The 23,365-nt window shown below is 40.0% G+C and overlaps 1 protein-coding gene across 3 annotated transcripts in view; it reads right to left on the bottom strand.

The window, feature by feature from the left end:
* The window catches only part of Rsu1 (Ras suppressor protein 1), a 186,641-nt gene that overhangs the window by 124,727 nt on the left and 38,549 nt on the right, over positions 1–23,365 (bottom strand). For all 3 annotated transcript variants that reach the window (XM_058572307.1, XM_046423029.2, XM_046423028.2), the window contains exons 4-7: positions 22,836–22,956; positions 17,006–17,124; positions 15,280–15,362; positions 14,894–15,008 (exon numbers count right to left, since the gene is read on the bottom strand). In XM_058572307.1, coding sequence (XP_058428290.1) covers positions 14,894–15,008; positions 15,280–15,362; positions 17,006–17,124; positions 22,836–22,956 — 438 coding nt within the window. The remainder of the gene's footprint in view (positions 1–14,893; positions 15,009–15,279; positions 15,363–17,005; positions 17,125–22,835; positions 22,957–23,365) is intronic.

The raw sequence follows: 23,365 nt of genomic DNA, 5'->3' as shown, positions 1-23,365 counted from the left end.
TGAAACACTGTACATGAATTTAGCATTTATTATTTTATAGCTTCCAAAGGTACAAATCTAAAAGTGGCTGGACCAGGGTCTTTCAGGTCATAGTCAAGTTGTCGATTTGAGGATATAGAATTCTGATAGTTAATTATGGTTGAATGCTTGGCTTCCAAGTTAACTTGTGTGGTTGTTGGTAGAAGGCTTCAGTTTATTACTATGTGGGCCTTTACACAGGGCTGTTCATTACGTAGCAATTGGCTTATCCCCAGAAAAAATAATGCAAGAACAAACAAGAGAGCATGCCCAGGATGGAAAGCTGCAGTGCCTTTTAAAATCAAATCTCAGAAGAGACATGCCACCATTTCCACCATTTCTACTGGTCAAAAGACCAATAGAAGAGACAACCCAAAGGTTTAAGTCCCAGGGTGGATGATTCACTGGGGCCACATTGGAGGCTGGTTTCTGGAGGAAACATCACATGATCATCTCCATGAATGCAGAAAAAGATGGAACAACACTTAACACTTATAAAAACTCCCTCCACCTGGTAATCAGTATTTTCTAAAAACTTATAATTAGCACCACATTTAAAGATGAATGACTGAATATTTCTCCCTAAGATCAAGACGAAGCAAAGCTATTCTTTCTCGCCCTATTTCACATTTTAGGAGGTCCTAACCAGTGCAATAAGACAAGAAAATCACACAAAAAGCAAAAAATTGAGGAAAAAGGAAATAGAATTGCCCACAGAGACCACATGATCACATATATAAAGAAAATCTCAGGAAATATGACCCCCCACAGAAAACAAAAACACAATTTTAAGATTTACAATTTAATTAAGGGGAGTACTGGAATCAAGATCAGTTTTCAAAAAACTGCCATTTTCTATACATTAGCTAATAACCAAAAATAAAATTTAAAAAAAGCTACTTACAATATGACTAAAACCATAAAATTTAAGGACAAACTTAACAAAAGATATGCAAATGAAAAGTACAACATCACTGATAAAAATTTAAAAAACCTAAATAAACATATCATGTTTAGAGATTGAAAGACTCAATATTGTTAAGATGCTTGTTTTTCCAAATCGACCTGTCAATTCAGTCAAACAACAACCAAAACCCCAGCAGGCTGATTTTAAAATTGATATGCATATACAAAGAGTACAGAATAACCTTCCCCAAAAAATCCTGAAAGAGAGGACATTGTGATTTCAAGATTATGACGAAGCTATAGTAATCAAAATAAGGTAGTACTGCTGTAAAGGAGAACAATGAAATATGTAGTTCAGCAACATACTTACATTTACAAAATAAGCTGACTTTTTTGATTAAGGCATGAAATACATTTCATGGGAAAATAAAATTGTTTCTTAGAAATGATACAAGCAAATGTTCATATAAAAAAAATCATGCCCCCAAATTAATTTGAGCTGATTATAGATTTAAACCTCCATGAAGCCAGGGATTTTTCTTTTTTTCTACTAATATCTGCCAAAAGACTTGGAGTGGTGCTTAATACAAAATTGGTGCTGAAAAAATATTTGTTGAATAAAAGTGCTGTGTACAGAGGAAAACTTGCTGTACTAACAATAACAAGGGAACTGTTTGGGATAGAGAATAGGAAAGCACTCATCATAGAAGAAAACATGCAAGTTGGTTCCTAAAGACATTAAGAATGTTCAAGTATTCAGATGTAAATTCTAAGCAGAAAGCAAAGACCATAAAAGCTGAGGAGGCCACAGAGAAGCCCATGAGTGTAGGGGAAGCAGCAGGAGTAACATGGGATCCAGATCTTCCTGGTTCTTGTAGCTCCATAGAGCACAGTAGAGAATTCTAATCAACAAAATCAAAGAAACCAATTTATGATTTTATAAGAGCACCTTGATTATGGGTAAGAATGGACTAGAAGCCTGGTGCAGTGGCACATGCCTGTAATCCTAGAGACTTAGGAGGGTGGGGCAGGAGGATCTCAAGTTCAAAGTCAGCCTCAGCAGAAGTGAGGTGCTAAGCAACTCAGTGGTCAAGTACCCTTGAGTTCAATCCCCAATATGCCCGGCTCCTCCCCAAAAAAGAATGTACTGGAAAGAGCAAGATAGGAAGCTGGAAAACCAGTTAGAAGGTAGTACAGGTTAAGCATTCCTTTCCAGATGTCTGGGACCAGAAATGTTTCAGATTCAAGACAGTTCCGTATTTTATAATATTTGTATATGCATCATGAGATATCATAAGGATGGAAACCAAGACTAAACACAATATTCATTTATATAAACATAAGTTTCATACATACCTTCCTATATACATAGCCTAAAGGGAATTTTATTTTGAGTGTCCACATTTTGACTACAACCCATCACATGAGCTCAGGGATGAAAGGATACATTTGTGGTATCATATTAGTGCTCAAAAGTTTCAGATTTTATATCAGTTTGGATTTAAGTTTTTTTGGGTTAGGGTGAGAGCTTAGACAAGTGCACTAGAAAGTTATATTCTAATACATTTGATATTAGTTGTAATCTCCATTTTTCGATTTTTAACTATTTGTTTTAATTGTTTGTTTCCAAAGATTTACTTCAAAGGGGCAAGAATTATATCTCCTTCATTTACCACTGTTCCCCCAACCATACAGATTATAGGTACACATTCTATGTAGAAGCTGAAAATCATAAGGGAGGTTGGACAGGGGCTGCCCAAGAAGGGCCACTCTTTAAAATAGCAAATATAAAAAGCAATGGAGATAACGTGAGGCCTATTAAAATCATTAAACATGTAGAGAATGAATCCAAGCTTGTTACTAACATGAATATGCAGGCTACGGCCTACAACTTCATGGAAGCACAAATGTTGCTCATGAATTAGGTAGGCAGTTTAGGATCTTCATATTCCGTTGAATATGTGAACGATTCTGGAAAGGTCTAAATAAACAAAAGCCAAAAAAAATCGATCTGTGATGAGTAATGATAAGGTACCGTTCTGGCTTCCTTCCTAGATTTCTGATGTTGACAACATGAAAGATAAATATCCTCCTCTTCCCCGCTTTCCAGCTCTGGTACCCCCAAAGAAACTCACACTCACAAACACAATACCATTCGGGTCTGACTCAGTAAACACTGCTCATTCCTTTAGATAGGAATAATTTAATACACAGGAGACACTTTTGAGAGGAGATGTTATATAAATGTAAGAGATTATATATGTATTCAGGTGATAAGGACTGTATTTACAGACATGCCTCTGGAATAACAAAAATTAAATCCAGAATCTCAGTACTGCCAGCATTTCTCCCAGGGCAAGAACACATTTAGTGTCCTATTAAATCAAGGGTGTCCACTGCAAACAGTGGCAGGCTTTACCAGCTGGTATTAACACAGATTGATGAACATGTTCAATCACACTGAACCTGACACTGGGCTTCCTGGAATTCATACTACAGAACGGAAACGTTTTATATGTTGCGACGTCCCACCCCCTTTACGGCGATAACTCACCAGGTAGAAATATAATTCACTTAGCATTTTTAAAATCTATGCTCAAAGCATTTTCTGGGGCTAAAGATTCACTGAAATGGAATATATAAAATGGAACTTGTTAAAAAATATCATGTAGGAGACTTGACGGGAGTCATTTTTGATTATCAACTAAGACCATGGGAATCAAAAGAAGTGATATATGGTTTTTTGGTGAAGTATGGCAAAAGAAATATTAGCACAGAAATAAAATGTAAAGAGCAGGTAATAGAATCCAAGTCACAATGCAAAGTCGGATACACATTTTCTATTGCTTGTGCTTTAGTTTTCAAATAAAATTAGGGCATATATTTGAATCACTGCAATCTGTCATCTAATGATAAATTATGCCTCTGTATTGGCTCAGTATTGATACATTTATGGAAATATATACAACAGGGAAGAATATTTATTTTTGAAGTCAAAAGATCTGAACTAAAAATCAAATTCCGTCAATAATGAGCCATGTCACCAGTGCAATTCTGGGCAAGTCACAATCTGCTTTGGTTTTATCTATTTTAAAAAGAGGCCAGAGAGCTCTCCGGCATCCCAGCACAGAACTAAGACTGTGCATGAAACTATTTTGTAAACTCTGACATTTTAAGTAAAAGCTAAGGTATTTATGTAGTTCTACCTAGCTTAAAAGAAGCCTCAAAAATGTGAGTGGTCATTTGACTAATTTAAGTTTGTACATATAAAAAAAAAGGCATGGATTAATTCCATAAAGAAAGCCCTTGGCCTTTGTGGGAGACCAACGTCACAGGTGACTGAGTCACACTCACCAGCTGGGTGCTGAGGCACTCAGTCACAGAAATGTGGCAGAGCTTTCCGCACCCTTCTTGGGTGCGAGGGTCAGTGTCTCCTGCATGGGTGTTGTCTTGCTACAGCCCCATGGGTGAAGCTATGCTCACCTGGTCCTTTAATATAACCCCTTGCCCTGTTTAGGGTAGAATCTTCCATGGAAGTGCCTTGTGGGTGTCCCCTTCTCTTACTGTGCCCTTGGGTGTGGCCTATCCAGATGTCAGTCAACCTGCTGACAGTGGACATCATGAAGATAGACTCAGCCCCCTGAAACCTGACCCCTGGCTCTCTCTCTTCCTGCAGACCCTTAACGTCAGAGGAGCCGTCATAGCAACCCCAATAAAAAAGGTATTTGTGTCTCTTGTGTGGTTATTTTGCGCAGCCCAGTCAGGCCAGTTCAAGTGGAGTGACCCCTGAGCCTTTTAGTCATGAGAACAGAAACCCCGCAGGCCTTGGTGCTCTGTCTTTTCAGTTTGCACATCATCCATTTGGCAACCATTTCACCAACTATTACATCTTTTAAGATAGGTGTATTCATTAATACCTGATACAGAGGTTTTTTAATTTTTTTTTAAATAACGCATTATTTCTTGATATGCATAGTTTATATGTACTTTGGTCTCTAAAGGGCATAAAACAAACAGCCCATCCCCCTACCCTTGGTCACCCTGCTGTACTCATCACATGGGGTGCCTGAGTTCTGTACTCCAGCCCCTGCTCTTACTCCCCATGTATCCTCCATGGGTCACTCAATTTCTCAGAGTCACCTGTTCATCACCCAATGGAACAGTGAGAAAACCGCCAACCTCCAGAGGCTGCTGTGAAATTCGAGTGAGAAGTTATGCATAAAATGCCTAACAGGGGGCCATGGATATAGCTGGACAAGGTGGTGCTTGCCCAGCATGGGTGAGACCCTGGACTCCATCCTCAGCACAGAAAATAAAACAAAATGCCAAATAGGACAGTATCTGTACTGGATCAATATTGGCCACCTTCTCTTACATTCTTTTGGCTTTTTTGGATCAACACAGGAAAAGTTAAAAACAAAACAATAAAATATTTAGCCCAGAAACGATGCCAACACACAAAGAGGTGCTCTTGACCTTCTTGGTTCCACCGCAGGAGCCTTCAGCCACTTTTCTCCCACTTCCTTCTCCCCAGCTCATCTCAGAAAACCTGCATCCACTCCTCCCTGCCTTGCAAACACCTCTTTACCAGGCGTCTCAATCCATCTGCGCCTTCAAGTGACATTTCTTGTGGGCTTCCTATGAGAACACGAGATCCAGAATCAGTCTCCACCCTTTCTAAGGACACAGAGAAGAAGAGGATCACTGAACATCATGCTAGGGAGAGTGAAGGCAAGAGTCAGTGCATGGAGCTCCCAAGGCTTGAAGTTTCCAAGATGCCAGACACTGCTCCCCTCTGTTTGGATAAGAGACTTGAGTCAGGAGAGTAAAAGCACGGTTTCCCAAAACAACATATACAGGAGGCAGAGAAGAAGTAACAATGTGGCCCACACCTGTAATCCCAGCAGCTGGGGAGCCTGAGGCAGGAAGATCAAGGTCAACGCCAGACTCAGCAAAAGCAAAACTCTAAGCAACACAGTGAAAACTTATCTCTAAATAAAATACTAAAAAGGGGGCTAGGGTTGTGGCTCAGCCGTAGTGCTTGCCTTGCATGTGTGAGACCCTTGGTTCGATCCTCAGCACCACATAAAAATAAATGAATAAAATAAAGGTATTGCGTCCAACTACAACTAAAAGATAAATATTAAAAAATAGGGCTGCAGATGGCTCAGTGGTCTAGTGTCCCTAAGTTCAATCCCAGGTTGCCACCCCTTCAAAAAAAGTAATAATGTGGGTGAGGAGACAGTCTGAATGGACTTCCTTAACATAGTCTGTAAGGGACTCTGAAAGGAGATATGTTTACCATACAACTTTAATGACCATCTAGAGTGCCCAGCTTCCCCATGGCCTCCCATAAAGTAAGTTTTATAAACTCTCCAAGTATCCAATGGATAGTAAGATAATTATATTGTGTTATATTTTTGCATGTTAAAAACTGCTTTTTAGATGAAAACAAAATATATAAAACATTGTATGAACCTGTTTCAAAATTTCTTCATTTTTCATCTCACCAGGAACCTTAAACAATTAAAGTGGCTCAGGTATATATCCTGGTGAAGAAGAATTGTAACAGTGACTGACAGATAAATGATAAGTGACTCACTTGAAGCGACTCCTCGGGTGCTGCACGGAGACAGGACTGTGAGTGAGTCATGCCAACCCCACCAGCTGTGCTATCTCATGTCTGGACTTCATTCTCAAGGCTATGATGGACACATCACCAACACCAAGAAGAGAAGCAGAGAAGATGGTGAAGACAGTAGTACTACTTCTCAACCGAACTAGAAAAGCCAGCCTCTATCTCTACTTGTCCTACTAACAGAACTAAGGCAGAGAAAACCATTTCTAACAATATAAAGCCGCCTTGGATTAGAGCAGGGGATTATCAAGAATTGAGAAGCTAGACTACAAAGAAAATTTGAACTTGTTTATTCTATTTTGGGAATCTGATTATTCTAGATATGGTTAATAATTGCTATCACATCTTTTCTCATAGAAAATAAAAATGAAAGGATTTCTTGTGGTAGCTAAATTGAGTCTTTTCCAAATACAGAGCAGACTTTATGCTCTGGATCTGTTGGTTTTAATTTATAACAATATAAGCAAGACTTATAAAGAAAAATTTATAGTTGTTTAAAAATGAAATGACACTAATGTGTAGACAAATAACAAAAGGATTATAATTATAATCACAGATTAGTGATAAAAAATGAAAATAATCAGCTTAGAACAGTGGTTATTAAGAGTTCTGGGAAAAGGAAAAAAGTCATTGAAATGAGTACTCTCGAAAAAGCTAACACAAGCCAGCAAGAAATTAAACAATTGGAAAACAAGGTCGCCACATGCAGAGAGGTCAACTAAGATGTTGGCATTGGATGAAGATACGGGTCTACTTAGTGCTTGCAAGTACTAAAGTATCCAACACCTAGAGACAAGGAAATAGCCACATCAAGGATATCAAGAAAAAAAGTGAATGAATGAATGAATGAATGAATGCAACCATGAATGAATGGTTCAACCTAAAACCTAACCACAGAGCTTTCTAGGTAGAATAACCAGGTGACCTGCTCCTGTTCTCAATATAAAACTCATAAAAGGGATGGACTTTGCAAAATCATGTGTGAAATCAAGTTTGTTATTAAAATTATTCTGATGGGCGAGTGCAGTGACGTCCCTCCCGTTGGATCTCTCGTCCACCCCAGGAATGTATCACACAGAGCCACGTCATCTCATGGCTGCTTTTCCTCCCATCCTTCCCCTCTCTCATCCCTTCTGTGCTCAGTGTGCTTCCCACATTTACAAGGGGATTTTTCTTTCTCTAAGCCACAGGACATGATGACCCATCACCACGTGTGGAGGAGGGTCCTGTCTTTAGATCTATGTTAGCTTTTCTCACCAGCCACTTAGTGAAGCTCTTTTTTCCTGTTAGGAGGGTAGTGCTGGGTAGCCTCTGTCCTGGAGCTATTTGAGAAGAGCCCAGGTTTAGAAAACTAGCCCCTCGGTAGGCAAAGGCTGACAGTATAGAGACCCCCCATGTGCATGAGAGGGTATTCATTTCCTAACATTTACTGAGCACCTCATGCAGGGTTAACCTTTTTATGTGGTTTATCCTTTCAATTCTCATGACAAAACTAGAAGACAAGGGCTATGTTACATCATTTTGCTTCAGATATAGGTAAATCAACTTGTCCAAAGCCTCGGAGCAAAGAACTAAAAGAGTGAGATTCAAAACCAAGTCTAGTGATGATGAGTCAAATAATTAACTTCTGTGCTCCACTGTTCATATTTTAAAAATATTTTAAACCTCTGGATGAAAAACAGGAAACCAATTGACAAAGTGACAATAAGAGAAGATAAATACACTGGTAATCAGGGACTTGATTAACCAAAAAGTAATGGATCTCCTTCTTGTCTGCCTCAATAACTCAGGAGATAGTATTTCTTCTTAGCTTCTCAATGTCCACAAGAAAAGAATTAAGAGATGACAGAAGAAAATTTAGACCAGGTAAGATAATAGGTAAGATAATACTGTCTTTTTTTTTTCTATTCATTCTGAAGAAAACAATCCTCAACTGAGAGAAAATCCTCAATTCATCACATCTTTCTCTAAATAGAATTAATTTTGTCTTTACCCTTCACAAGTGTGCCAGAAAGATGTGCTTCTCATAGCCACTAAAGTGCTACTGATCACTGGTACACACAGTGGGACACCAAGCATCTCATCCCGGTACCTGCACCACTGCATACACACTCCAGGCTGCTTGGACTGGTGCAGAGGAGGTGTGACATCCAGAGCACCTTGCTTCATTACAGAACCAGCTGCAACAGCATCACCTGGATGACAAATGCAGGAGAAAGGGTCCCACAACATTCTGGAAGCCAAGACCCCAGATAGGACTCTATCAAGAATAAGTCACTAACGCCATGGAATACTGAGGAAACAGAACCACGAAAACACACAACTCACATCTCCAACCCACAAACCAACTCACACACAAGTGGGAAAATGTAAAAGTGGCACAGAGTACTGCTTTTAACCACCAGGAACAGCCACCAGCCCTGAGGTTACCTTCACACTGCTCATTCAGCAGCTGTTCAGCTTTCCTGAGGATTAGTTATGATCACGCCTTCCCTTCCTCTCCTACAAAGGCAGGCCTTTTATCCTCTCTGCTAATTAATTCTTTCAGGAAATAATATGTAAGTGAAGGAAAGGGGGTGCAACTCCAGTCAGTCACCTTGCTGCTTCCCAGCTGAAGGTACTGACCCAAGAGAGACTTCCGAATCCAAGCAGGCTCAGGAGCCGATTCAATTTCGATATGAGGTGTCGTCCAAGAGCTATGTGTGAGATACTGTAAGAAAGTTTAGAGGTGAGATGGTTGGGTTATGAGAGCCATTATGATACCACCAGCATCTGGAGAAAACCAGCATTTGCTCTCATGTAGGTCACTATTATCATCTTCTGCCCCAATTTTCTGCTTCCATTCTCATCTTCTTCCCTCTCTACACCATTCTCAACACAGCAGCCAAAGGGCCCCACTGAAACATAAGTTGGAATGTACCACGCCTTTGCTAAAACCCTCCAATGTCTGGCCACTGGTACTGGCTTCCCACTGCTGCCAGGACAAATCACTGCCAGAGAGGCTCAAGGCAACAGGAATCTATGCTCTTACAGTTCCGAGTTCACAGCGTCAAACTGGAGGTTACTAAAGTGAAATCAAAGTGCAAACAGGGCTGTGTTTCTTCTGGAAGCTTCAGGAGACAATCAATTCCTTGCTTCTTTATGCTCTTCTGGAGGCTGCCTGCATTCCTGGGCTCAGGGCTACTTCCATGGGGACTCTGATCTCATGCTGCCGACATCACACCTCCTCCTGCCTCCTTGATCATATCTCCTCCTGCCACCACTGGGCTCATCTGCATAACCCAGGGTAACCTCCCCACCTCAACATTCCAATACATAAGCTAATACTTCAAACATGTAAGGTATCACACAAATTCTGATGATAAGGATGGAGGCATCAGTGGAGGGCCATTTCATTCAGAGTAAAAGCTAGAGTATTAGCAGGGTGCCACCATGGCACACATCTGTAGTCCCAGCAATCTGGGAGGCTAAGGCAGAAAAATTGTAAGTTCAAGGCCAACCTCAGCAACTTAACAAGGCTCTAAGCAATTTAGTGAGAACCTGTCTCTAAATAAAAAATTTTCAAAAAGGGCCAGGGATGTAGCTAAGTGGTTAAGTGCTCCTGATTTCAATTTCTCCTAGTACCAGGGGAAAAAAAGCCAGAGCTCTGACAATGCCCAACAAGATCCTATGTGGACTGGTCCCCACTTGCTTTCTAAGTTCATGTCTTACACCTCTCCCCCTAGCTCCTTCCATTCAAACTACCTTACTCTTCTTACTGTTCCTTAACACACAAGCTCATCCCAGGACCTCTGCATATGCTGTTCTCTGTCTGAAGGGCTCTTTCCCACTTTTAAGTGTCTGCTTAAAAGGCACCATCCTATGAGTGAAGTTTTTTCAGGTCACTTCTCCCCAAGCTTGGCATACTTCATATTTTCCAAGACCACTTAATACCATGTGACATGCTATGTTTGTGTTCTTCCTCACTCCCTCCCTTCATCCCTCCCTCTCTCCTGCTCCCTCACTAGAACATCAGATCCATAAGGGATGGTGTCTCGCTCTCTCATCATAATCCCTAGTAAATATATGAAGCAGGATCTCAATAAATGCTTGTTGAGTACATGAATTTTACTTTACTGGACAAGTAAGTTCCTTGTTCCTTAGCCTAAAGTAGAAACTTAAAAAATGAATAAATGGACAGGTGAGTGACAGGAGTATACCTAATACTCCACAGGTATATGGATGAACATAAAAGCCAGTACTGTATTGTTTAGAAACCAGACAATATGGTGTAAGTAACTTCTGTGAGGATGCACAGTGAAAGGAGAGTAATAGAATTACACATTAAATCTCCAGCGAAGCCTCGGGCTTTATTTTGCTGCGTTCCTGCGTGTTCTTGCATCTGACAAGTCAGAACTCATCTGGGTTTCCTTTCTTGGCAGAAACACTCTCACCAACAAGGTTTCAAATTAATAAACTCTAGGTTTATTCTGAAAGGACACTTCACAGAAACCTCAGGGGCATTTACCTTGCTTATTCAGACATGTACAAAATAAACATGCAGGAGGGAAATCATCATCCACACTTTAAAATACTCCCAAAGCAAACCTGCAGCTGGGGAATAAGCTCTAAGTACGTTCAGTGCCCAGCACTGCTCCTCACCAGAAGCGGCTTCCAGATGGTCACCTGAGGTAGAAGGTAGACGGACTCAAATATTCCTTCCGTGGTACATGTTCACTGGGAGGCAGGAACCATGGGGACAATGCAACTGGCGTGGAATGGAACTACAGAATAGCATTTCGTTTTGCAGAAGCCACCTCAGCCACATTTTGCAAAGTACTCTTCTAGCCTTGCTCATATACCAGCCAAGTCATCAGGCAACTGCCCTCACAGCTGCTCTTGCCACCATCTTGGGAGGACTGGGAAGGGGTTGTCTTTTGTTTAAAATTAGAAACTGAATTTCTAGGAATCTTCTTATTGGCTAATGGGTGGGAAGGAGACCAACACAGTGGCCAGGAACACAGGCTGTCAGGGCCAAGTTTTACCTCTGTGATTCAGTTCTATCCCTGCAGACATGTCACCAACCCTCCGGAAGCCTCCGTGTCCTCACTTCTAAAAAGTTGGCTTATTATTCTCATGACAACTATAAGAGACATTGAAGGGAAATGACTTCTCCTAATGCCCTGGCACATGAGGCCTGCATACATACTAGCTAGTACTATATTACTATTACATCATTCTTGACTGAAAATAATCACTGTTCAAAAATACCCAGGCATGGTGGCACATTCCTGTAACCCCAGCCACTCAGGAGGCTGAGTCAGGAGGATCGCAAGTTCATAGCCAGCCTCAGCAACTTAGTGAGGTGCTGAGTACCATAGTGAGACCCTATCTTTAAAAAAAAAATTTTAAAGGGGTGGGCAGGGATGTAGCTCAGTGGTTAAAGGTCCTGGGTTCAATAGAAAGAAAGGGAGGAAGAAAGAAAGTAACTAAGTAAGTTAGTTAGTTGTATTCATCTTGAGCATGTTGAGTTTAGATGTGTAAGAAACTCCCAGGGGGGTTAGCATATATTTCCAACTAAGCATCTCTTAACACATAGAAAAAATTCCATCAAACAAGTTTTGCTAGGTGTATCTCGTCATTGAAAGACTTTCCCTTCAATTGTACTTCTGAATAAAAACAAAATATAATTTGGTATTGAAGAATTTAATAGAAATATTGACATAGAGAATTTAAATAAACTAAGTAACAGGATTCAGATTAAAAAATAAACGAGCAGGCATGCATTGGTTCAACTAGGAATTTTTCTAATAATTACCATCTAGTAAAATAATTGTTTAATCAAATATCCTACATGGCCTCATGACTTGAAAAACGAACTAAAAGAGCAAGAAAATACCCATTTATATTTCCATTTCTTCTAAGGACATTAACCAAGGAGACATGTGACAAGTATCAGTGGCCTTTATCATATTACACAAGGATTCATCTACACATGAAGCTCAGATTCAGTAGGTTAGGGAGAAAACAGTATTGGTAGTCTGCAATAACTTCCAAAACATGGTTAATGCTAGCATCTACGGTTAACAATCACTGCACAAAATCTCTATTTTGACAAGAAGTATTTTGCCTTCATTTTTTGTTTGTTTCTTTTTTTGCCAAAAAGCTTTTCTGGATCCTGTACTTTGTCTCTTCCAAGGCAGGACTTGACGACATGTAACTCAGTAAAGAAAAAGTGCTAAGTTACTCGTCAGTCCTTAAAATCATAAAAGAAATCTTTCTGGTCAAACCCCAATAATGGAATAGAAGGAGATGGTCAAAGTGGAGGTCAAACTTTGCGTTCATTCCATGAAATTATGTACTTCCCAGCAGAACTCCGTTCTGTCAGGAGTGTGCTCTATGTGCATGTACCTACAGTGCCACCACCAGCCACTGAGCATCTGAAATGTGGCCAAAGGCTTCCGTACTGGACAGCACAGCTCCAGGCAGAGGTCACACTTTGCCTGCTCACAGTCTTCCTAACACCTTGCTGTCCAAGGACCCAAGGTTCTATGTTTTTTTCATTTCTTTTTTTTAAAAATTATTTTTTATTTATATATGACAGCAGAATGCATTACAATTCTTATTACACATATAGAGCACAATTTTTCATATCTCTGGTTGTATACAAAGTATATTCACACCAATTCGTGTCTTCATACATGTACTTTGGATAATAATGTTCATCACATTTAATAATGTCCACCATCATTTCCAACCCCATGCCCCCTCCCTTCCTCTCCAACCCCTCTGCCCTATCTAGAGTTCGTCTATTCCTCCCATGCTCCCTCTCCCTATCCCACTATGAATCAGCCTCCTTATATCAGAGAAAACATTTGGCATTTGGGTTTTTGGGATTGGCTAACTTCATTTAGCATCATCTTCTCTAACTCCATCCATTTACCTGCAAATGCCATGATTTTATTCTCTTTTATTGCTGAGTAATATTTCATTGTGTATATATGCCACATTTTTTTTTATCCATTTATCTACTGAAGGGCAACTAGGTTGATTCCAGAGTTTAGCTATTGTGAATTATGCTATAAACATTGATGTGATTTTTTTCAGTACTGTAGATTGAACCCAGGGGCTCTTAACCTCTAAGCCACATCCCCAACCCTATTTTTACATTTTATTTAGAGACAGGTCTCACTGAGTTGCTTAGGGCCATTAGCTAAGTTGTTGAAGGCTGGCTTTGAACTCGAGATCTTCCTGCCTCAGCTTCCCAAGCTGCTGGGATTGAAGGCGTGTGCCGCTGTGCCTGGCTCCAAGGTTCTTGTTCCATTCACAAATTTAGTAAATTTTCCTCGAGTGTATCCCTCCAGCCTGGCACGTGTAGGCACTGGGGGTATAGCAGGGAACAGATAAGAAAACGTCCCTGTCCTCCTGGTACTTACATTTCAGTGTATAATAGCTGCCCTCTTTAAAACCACCACACCAATATAAAGAACTGTTTTCTCAAAGAAATATGAGTTAAATGCAGTTTTTTTAAAATTACAGCATTTGAGTGCGGAAAAGCAAATAGTCAAAATTCGAGAAAATATGATTCAAAAGACTGAAGAAATGACAGAAAGACTCAGGAGAGGAAAGATGTGATGAATGTACTCTTTGCAGGAGTGCTAACATCTGTGGTTGGGGGGATGGGGACAGCACAACCTCAGTAACCCAACTGCTGATTGGGAGGTCTGCATGTGAGGACAGCCAACATCCACCCTGGGCCACTAGAAGACCAGGAGGGGGACTGAGACTCAGCAGCCAGGAATAGGACCAAAGAATTCTTACAGACCCCATTTAACAATTCTCACTGGAGACGGAACCAGGACAGAACCAAATTCATGACTGGAAAAGGCATTTTCCATGGAATAGAACTAATACTTTTTATGTGGTAAGTTTTTAGGGGCAAGGAAAAAAAAATAGAGGATTAAAGAAAAATAAGAGTGATACTTTGGTAAGTCATTAATAACCCAATCAGAACCTAGAAGGCATACCCAGCTAGGAAATGAAGCGCTATAAATAAGACCACTACTACACCCCAGCTCTTCCCATGACACCACACAGGTTCTGCTGAGCTGGGTCAGCATCCATCAGCAGTTTCTGAGATGCTGGACACTCCAGGTGTAGAACACAGCAGCTGAGCAGGTCAAACCCTCAATGGCTGACTCTGGTCAATGACAAATGGCCCTGAGATGATGAGAATCGGGTGCCTGGGAGTAGGGTTTGCCAAGAGGAGGAGAGCAGTCGTTTGGAATTGCTGCATTTGGATAATTATTATTAATGTAACCCAAGACCCAGACCATCCGTCAGCAGTCTTACCTAGTTCTGGGGGCAGAACGGTCAAGCGGTTCCCCTGAATGTGGAGCTCCTTAAGCTGCGTTAGCTCCCCGATTTCCTTAGGCAGTGAGATCAGGTCGTTATCCCTAAGGCTGAGCTAAATACAAGAAAACAAGGAGTTGTCAAAACAATTTCTCACAACGAGGTACTCGACTGAAACTCTTGTCCTCTTCCATGCCCTCTCTCCTTCTCAGGCTCAATCCCTTCAATTTATTTACAAGTGTCTGTGGCTAAACAAGAAACAGTAGCAGGAGTCGTGGCTCATTCCTGCAAAACAAACCTCACTCCTGCTCAAATTGACTTGATTCTACTCCTACAAGGGCTGCAGAAGTGAATTGATTTTCTAAGAATTTAGATAAATTACTTACTATCTGCAACTTTGTGAGCTTCCCAATATCTGGCGGCAGGATTTCAAAATCGTTGTCACTTAGATAGAGTGCACGCAGGGTGGCTGCAAATTAAACAGCAATATATAAACAGGGTGGCATGGAACCCAACCATTTGAGGTCTGATCAATACAAGGGAGTCAGCTTTGATTAATAACCCTGGCTTGGTGAAAAGCCTGTGACATACCTAGGGCTTACTATAATAACAAGCAGGTCAAACTCAGATTTACTGGCTGATTGTGTAGCTGGTGTGTCCAGGAAAACATCTATATCCAAGAGGACTGACACAATTAACTGTGGGCACCACTCGCAGTTTTTGGCACAGAGTTTCAATGCATTTTCGGGAAAGATAGCTATTTTTCTCTATTACTTCTGATTCAAGTTTATCACTCCATTTGCATCCAAAATGAGACAAAGAGAACCACTGTGTCACTTACATGAACACCTAGAGCAAAAGGGCTCTTTCATGTAAACTGTGTCACAATAGAGTTTTCTTATGTAAACAAAGAGATGCTCAAAATAAATAAGGAAATGAAGGCTTTTGGTGATGGGAGTCATAACCAAGGCTCATGGCTTCCACTGTCAGACTAACTGCTGATCCTTGCTCCTATAGCCTTAATGACAAAAATATGAAGACAAAAGGGCTGAAATGACGTCATGGAGCAAGAGTGAAGCCCAACCTCAGGAGAATTACCAGGAGGCACTTTGTTCACAATTACAAAGTGATGCTTTGACCCCAAAGCACTGAAGTCTGAAATTCTAAAGCATCAATTGTCCACAATAAAAAAGGGGAGTTATAATTAGATGTATGCTTTTAAAAAAATGTATTTACAGGTATTCTCTTTTAAAATTTGGCAGAACTATACGTTAATATATGTAACACAGACAATATAAACTTGGCCAAAGAAAGAAAATATTTTCAAATTGGTTTCATGTGCTTGGGAAAGTCTGGGAAAAACAGTGTACACAATATAAAAACTGAAATTCTAGAGGCTACCTCGGAAAATTCAGATTTTCTGCAAGCCTGAGATGTAGCTATTTGGAGAAGTAGAATATTCATTTAAAGGAGGCAATCTTTTCCTAAATATTTCATGAGTTCCTAGAAAATTAAGTTTTTCCTAACTTTAAGGAGTACCTGCAACAAGAAGTTTGTTTGTATATAAAAAGATAAAGTATATTCATCTATTACCAACAATTGCTTCATGTTTGCGTACTGGAAAAACTGACAACACCAGTAAAGTATTTTTTATAAGGCTTAAAACCAGAATCCTGGCTAGAAAATTTTAAAATTCTGTTAACAGTTTATTAATGGTATTTTCATAAATAATTGTCTGGAATATCTTTAAGCAAATATCCTACAAAGAATTAATAGCAACATGGGAGTCCTTTTTTTTTTCTGGCATATTCTTAAAAAAAGAAAGTCAAATTTCTTAGCTAAATGTGAGACTTGATCTCATTCAGTACAAAAATCTCTCTCAGAAAGTTAATATGACGTTACTAAGTCCACTCCTGCCCAGAGGTGTCAGATAACTATATATCAAATATACATACTGCTGAGCTATGAAGGAATATTCAAAAGGAGTCTGTAAAGAAAAAAATATATATGTCTCATAATTTCTCTTAAGAGTTTGGGCCCTGGCAAATAAATTTCACTCTTAGAATGCAAAGTACCATGTTAAAAAGATTTATAGAATAAAAAGTTTCTTACTAAGGTAAAAGAAATTTCCAGGAAGAGAATTTTCACTCAAGTTGTTGTAAGTCAGGTCCAGGACCTCGAGAGCTGGAAGAGAGCCAAATCCTCGAGGCAGAGTGTTCAGCCTGTTCATCCTGTCATTGGGGGAGAAAAACCTGTCATCACATGCAAAAGATGTTTACACGCAATACTGCATATTCACACTAAACCTGGTTGGACAGGCTGAGGGTCTACAAGGGATGCCAAGATTCTAGGGGCATTTTATGTTACTTTTCAAATTTTTATTATTAAATTTCTTTAACTGACAAGTAAGAATTGCACATACTAATGCTGAGCAGCATGGGGCAATGGGTACAAAGTCAAACAGCTAAATCAAGCTATCGCCCATACGTATTACCTCTTAGATATAGTTTGAGCATGTATGAGTACGTAAACACACTCATACAAACACATACACTACTCTCAGCAACTTTCAAATAAGCCATTCGTCACCATGATGCACAATATTCACTCCCCGTCTGACTGAAATTTTATGTGCTTTGACTAACATCTCCCCACTCCCCCTTCCACTGGGACTCTGGTAGCCCCCATTTTATTCTGAGTTTAACATTTTTTCTTCTTCTTCTTTTTTTTTCTCCCCACTGGGGATTAAACCCAGGGGTGCTACCACTGAGCTACATCCCTAGTCCCCTTTATTTTGGGAAAGGGTCCAGCTAAATTGCTGAGGTTGGTCTTGAATTTGTGACCTCTGTCCCAGTGTCTGGAGTAGCTGGGATTACAGGCATGTATCAATGCACCTGGAGAATTTGGGTTTCTACATCCTACACATAAGTGAGATCATGCAATATATTTATCTCACATGGTATAATAATTTTTGTCACTCACATGGTATAATAATTTTTATCAGAGAATACATATTTTTGTGACACATTTGAAAATTTCTTGTACTCATATTCTCCAATGGTCAATTTCAATTACGGTTTTATGTAGAAACAAACTATCACAAAATATCTGTCACCTAGAGAAAAACTTCTCTACAAATGTATCAATAATACTTCACAATTTTGGACTTTTTATTTCATTTATTCATGTGTGTGTGTGTGTGTGTGTGTGTCTGGTTTTTGTTTGGTTTGGTATCAGGGACTGAACCCAAGGATGCTTTACTACTAAGCTACATCCGCAGCTCTTTTTACTTTTTGTATTGAGATATGGCCTTGCTAAGTTGCTGAGGCTGGCCTTGAACCTGCACTCCTCCTGCCTTAGCATCCTGGGTCACTGAGATTATAGGCATGTGCCACTACACCTGGCTACTTCATTTATTCTTTTTAATGGGAGGAGGATATCAATTTTCTGATGTACAATTACTAAGATTGAAAACCATCTGCAATTAGAGTGTTTTCTGCCAGGGGCTGGGAGAGGAGGGAAGGAGTTGTTTAATGGGTATAGAGTTTCAGGCCTGCAAAACCAGAAACTTCTAGAGATTGGTTGCACAACAATGTGAAAATATTTACCACTCACTCGACCATATACTGCTAAATGGTTAAGATGGTAAATTTTAGGACCCCACCTATGCAACTATACAATTAAATACAGAAAGGTTTATACAATTGATAAATTTAGGACTGTCCCCCTGAGCAAACTTAAAAGCCAATTAAAAAGCTTTAATACAAGTTGACAATTACCAAAATGTGGAGGGACGTGATAATAAAGGTCATTCTAGTCACCAATCCTTCTCCTAACAGATCCAGTGCTGTCCAGCTCCACCAATCAGGCCTCACAAGAAGGACAGTTGAAGGGGAAACCAGAAGAAAGTGGATTCTGTCTCTCAGGCAGGAAAGTTCCAGGTGGAATTCACACAAGGCAAATGACCTCAATGACTATTTACTATCATGAACAAAATTTACTCATATTTTCTATGAATTCACAATTTGTGAAGCACATTTATGTCCAGTATTTCACTTGATTCATTAACTACTAAGTGTGAGTGAGATGAACTCTAGCAATCAGTCAGGTCCAAAATTATTCCAGAATAGCTGGTCTTGTGAGCATCAGAATAAACAGCAAATTATACAACTTTAAAAGTAAATTCTGGTTGAGTGTCCCCTTTAGACCCTAAATACGTGTGGCCTAACTGCTCAGTTTTATAGTCTCCTGAGGGCCTATTTTTATTCTGGCTGCTTATTCTAAGGAATCCTCTCTACAATTTGTCTTAACCTTGTCTTGCTGTCTGTGTATAATTCTTTACACCATTTGAGGATAGAGTTCCTTTATTGAAATCTATCCTGATTTCTTTTTCAGAGAACTAAAAACTTTGGTGCAAACTTTGACGACCCCACCTATGCAACTATGCAATTAAATACAGAAAGGTTTGTACAATTGATAAAACACCAAGAGCCAAAAAAGCAAACTCCAAAGAGAACAAGTAAAACTAAGACGTACATAATGAAAAACAAAAGTTTACCACTCTGTCCTACGGAACCTCAAATCCAACTGAATAAAACCCAAGCTCATTATCTTCCCAAACTTATCTCCATTTATATTTCTATTTTAGCTGCCCAACACAGCTCTGGGTATCCCCCCATCCCCTCTGTTACTGTCTTCGGTTTTCCTCATGTTTTTCCCACGAAATCCTTCTCCTGCCTCCACCATCACCACCCTAGTTCCCCAGGAATACCAAACTGGTGTTCTCAATGGCCTCCCGATCTGCATTCCAGCCCCTGCCAATCATCCTCCACACTGATCTTTCATACAAAAATCTGACCTCTTCTCATATCCATTAATCTGCTGCGCAAACTTCTCAATGTTCAGCAGGATAAAAATCAAAGCTCCCTTCAATGGCACTTTTGACTCCCTGCCACGATTGACGTCTATTTGTTTATAGTTAGGTTCCTAAACTGTAACATGAGCTCTGTATGGGCTGGTAAGTAGTACTGAGAATAATACCTGATACCTGGCTGGGAGTTCAATAAACTCATTAAATGAGCAGCAGAGCAGGGCATGGAGTGTACCCTGTAATCCCACCTACTTGGGATGCTGAGACAGGATGATTCCAAGTTCAAGCCTGGGCAACTTAGTGAGACCCTGCCTCAAAATAAAAATAAAAAAGTCAGGGGATGTAGCTCAGAGGTCAAGTACCCTGGGTTGAATCCCCAGTGCCATCCTCCCCAAACAAAGGTGCAGCAGATCACATTCATGATTGTCTATAGCCTTGCCTCTCACCAATCATCCCTTGTCGCACACTTGACACTCAGCAACACAAATAAACTTGCAATAAGACTTTGTAGGACATGTGGTACAGTGCTCTGAGTTTTAAATATGTCACTTTATCAACCCGAGATGTCTTGCTGCTTCTAGTAAATGTCTTGCTGCTTTCTGATAAATTCCTTCTCGGGCCTCAAGCCTCAACTCCAATCCCACCTATGTGAGCCCTTCTGAGGACCACAGGAAGGCCAGCCTGCTCCTCTCTGCTCCCTCTGTGGCCCTACTTGCCCCAGCACACCTGTGACCCTGCTGGACCATTGCTGCTGACTGCCCACAGGCCCTGCTCTCATGCCTAAGACGCAAACCATGATTTTCACATTGCAACCCCAAGACTAGCAAAAGCTCCTGACATAGAATAGGAACTTACATGACAAGAAATATATGAAAAAAGAAAAAAGTTATAGTAACAATAATAACTACTATGTCCTGCTCACCAGATACATAATGATGGAGATATACAGAACTACCTTAATAAATGAATGAATTAACAGTAAGAATGTACATACATGTCTAATTTTAGCTTCTTACTTACATACAAATTATACATTAGGACTTAATAATCTTCAAAAACAAGATTTAAAATGTAGGAGCCTCTCTTTTCTCCGTTGCCTGATGGGATACCATCTCCAGATTTCAGCAAGAAAAATAGGTTGCTACTGTGGAAACCAGTATGGAAGCTACTCAAAAGACTAGGAATGGCACCACCATGTGACCCACACAAACCACTCCTCACTATTTGTCCTGAAGAGTTAAAGTCATCATACTATAGTAATACATCATACCCACATTTATAGCAGCACAACTCATAATACATAAACCATGGAATCAGCCTAGGTGTTCTCCAATGGATGAATGGATAAAGAAAATGTGGGATATATACAAACTGGAGATTATTCAGCCATAAAGAAAAATGAAATCATGTTATTTGCAGGAAAATAAATGGAACATGAGACCATTAGATTAAGCAAAATTAGCCAAACTCAGAAGGGTTAAGGGTACTGTGTTCTCTCTCATATGTGGAAGCTACAGAGGAAAAATAAAAATAAAGATATGTTAAGGCATCTAATGAATATCAAAGGGAGATCAATAGCGGAGGGGAAAGGGATTAGGGGTAGGGAAATGGGAAATTCTGGGGAATGACAGGGGCCAAATTCATACTGTGTGCATATGTAACAACATCTGAATATGTAACAACAAATTCCACCTTATGTACAACTATAATGTACCAATAAAATATGGAAAAAACAAAAATATGGGGTTGCGGCGTTGGCTCAGTGGTAGAACGCTTGCCTCACATGTGTGAGGTACTGGGTTAGATTCTCAGAACTACATATAAATAAGTGAATAAAATAAAAGTCCATCAACAACTAAGAAAATTTTAAAAATAAACAAACAAATAAAAAATACAACCCATTCAAAAATAAATAAATAAGGGGATGGGGCTGTGGCTCAGTGGTAGAGCGCTCACCCAGCACGTGCGAGGCTCTGGGTTCAATCCTCAGCACCACATAAAAATAAATAAAATAAAGGTGTTGTGTCCAACTACAACTAAAAAATAAATATTAAAAAAAAAAATAAAGCAAGGTCTCGCTCTCCTTTAAACTCCATTTCCTTTCATACATTTGGAAAAGAATGCTCTTAGAAAGACGGTGTCAGCTTTTATTGCCACTCCATGTAAATTGTTAGCTTAACTGGAGCATTTAGTGGATACAATTTAATGAATATATTACTTCGCACAAAAAATAAAGCATCAGTGGGCAGTTTCATCTAATACCTATGATGGTGGAGATAGAATTCAGAAGTTGAAGTTCTGGTTGGCATCTATGGAGAACGCATGGACCCAAACCAATGAAACTCTCCCCAGCTCAGCCACTGACCTCGGGTTATCAAGAACAAGTCACTTAACCCCTTGGGAAGGGCTTGGCTTCCTCTCTGTGAAATAAAAGCATTAAAGTCTGTCCTCCCCACCCCACAAATATTGAGGGGTCAAATGCTGGAGGGAGGACTCTGAAAACTGCAAAGCAAGGTAGGAATACTAGGTATTATTATTATTCACTGTTACTTGGTTCTGCAAACTCAGCTACCCATCCCCCTGCATAAAGGAAGACTAACCTAAGGACACAGAAGAATTTCAAGAGTTAATGAGGTGGCTTTAGGGAATGGACAAATGTCCAACTTCAAATTGGTAAGAAGGTACTTTGTAAGCTATTTCTACTTAGTACAGGGTGGGCAGGGGAGCAGCTATATTATGACTTGTCTGGGCAGTTAATGTTAGCCAAATAAGTCCCTTCCTGGTCAACACAACTGAAATAAAATTTTATTGGAAACAAAATACAGTAAAAAAACTCCCTTATTGTGCCAACAATTAGCTTCTCAATTAGCTCTCAAGTAGATCTGCACTAATGCAGGCCATTGAAAGGATATATTAAAACAATAAAACTTTTTTGAAAACCTAAAACATAAAAAGAAATTAGAAATCCACTTCTGTGCAATACTATAAATGGCAGCCCCCCCGCCCCCACGCTGGGCTTCCCTTCCACTTCCTCCCTCACCTTCCTTTCCTCTCCCACCCTCCAGTACTCACCCAAGGTTCAGGTGTTTGAGTTTCTGAAGGCTGCTGATCTGTGTGGGCAGCTCCTCAATCTGGTTATTAAAAAAGTTAAGCACTTCCAAGTTCTTCAGTTCGGCTATGTTTGGTGGCACAGCTATGAAAACAAAGTGTAGAGTGAGAATCCAGGAACCTCCCTCCTAGCCAGGAATGCCAGCAACACATTCCACTTTTCTTTCAAAGGAAGGAGAAATGAAACTCCAACGTGACCCTCCAACTCACACACAGGTCTTATAGGTTTTGTGTAGGGTTTTCTTAGGAACTAACTCACCACAGAGCAGAAGTGGGTGTGTTTCCTCCCTGTACAATTAGATAAAAAAAATTCTTGGCATTATTCAAATCAGATGGACAGTGAAGAGGAGAGCAGGGAACAAGAAAGGACAAAAAAGAATTTCTGTGCCACAGGCAGCCTAAAGTGAATATTACTAAGTATATATACGTCCAATCGTCCTATGTCGAGTAAGCACAATTGTTTTCTTCCTTTCTGTTCCCATGCATCTCCACCA

Source organism: Marmota monax, unplaced genomic scaffold (genome assembly GCF_021218885.2).
Source record: "Marmota monax isolate L192 unplaced genomic scaffold, Marmota_monax_Labrador192_F-V1.1 WCK01_AAM20220418_F8-fsc00098, whole genome shotgun sequence".
Taxonomy (NCBI): Eukaryota; Metazoa; Chordata; class Mammalia; order Rodentia; family Sciuridae; genus Marmota; species Marmota monax.
This window is presented reverse-complemented; position numbering and strand designations above follow the sequence as displayed.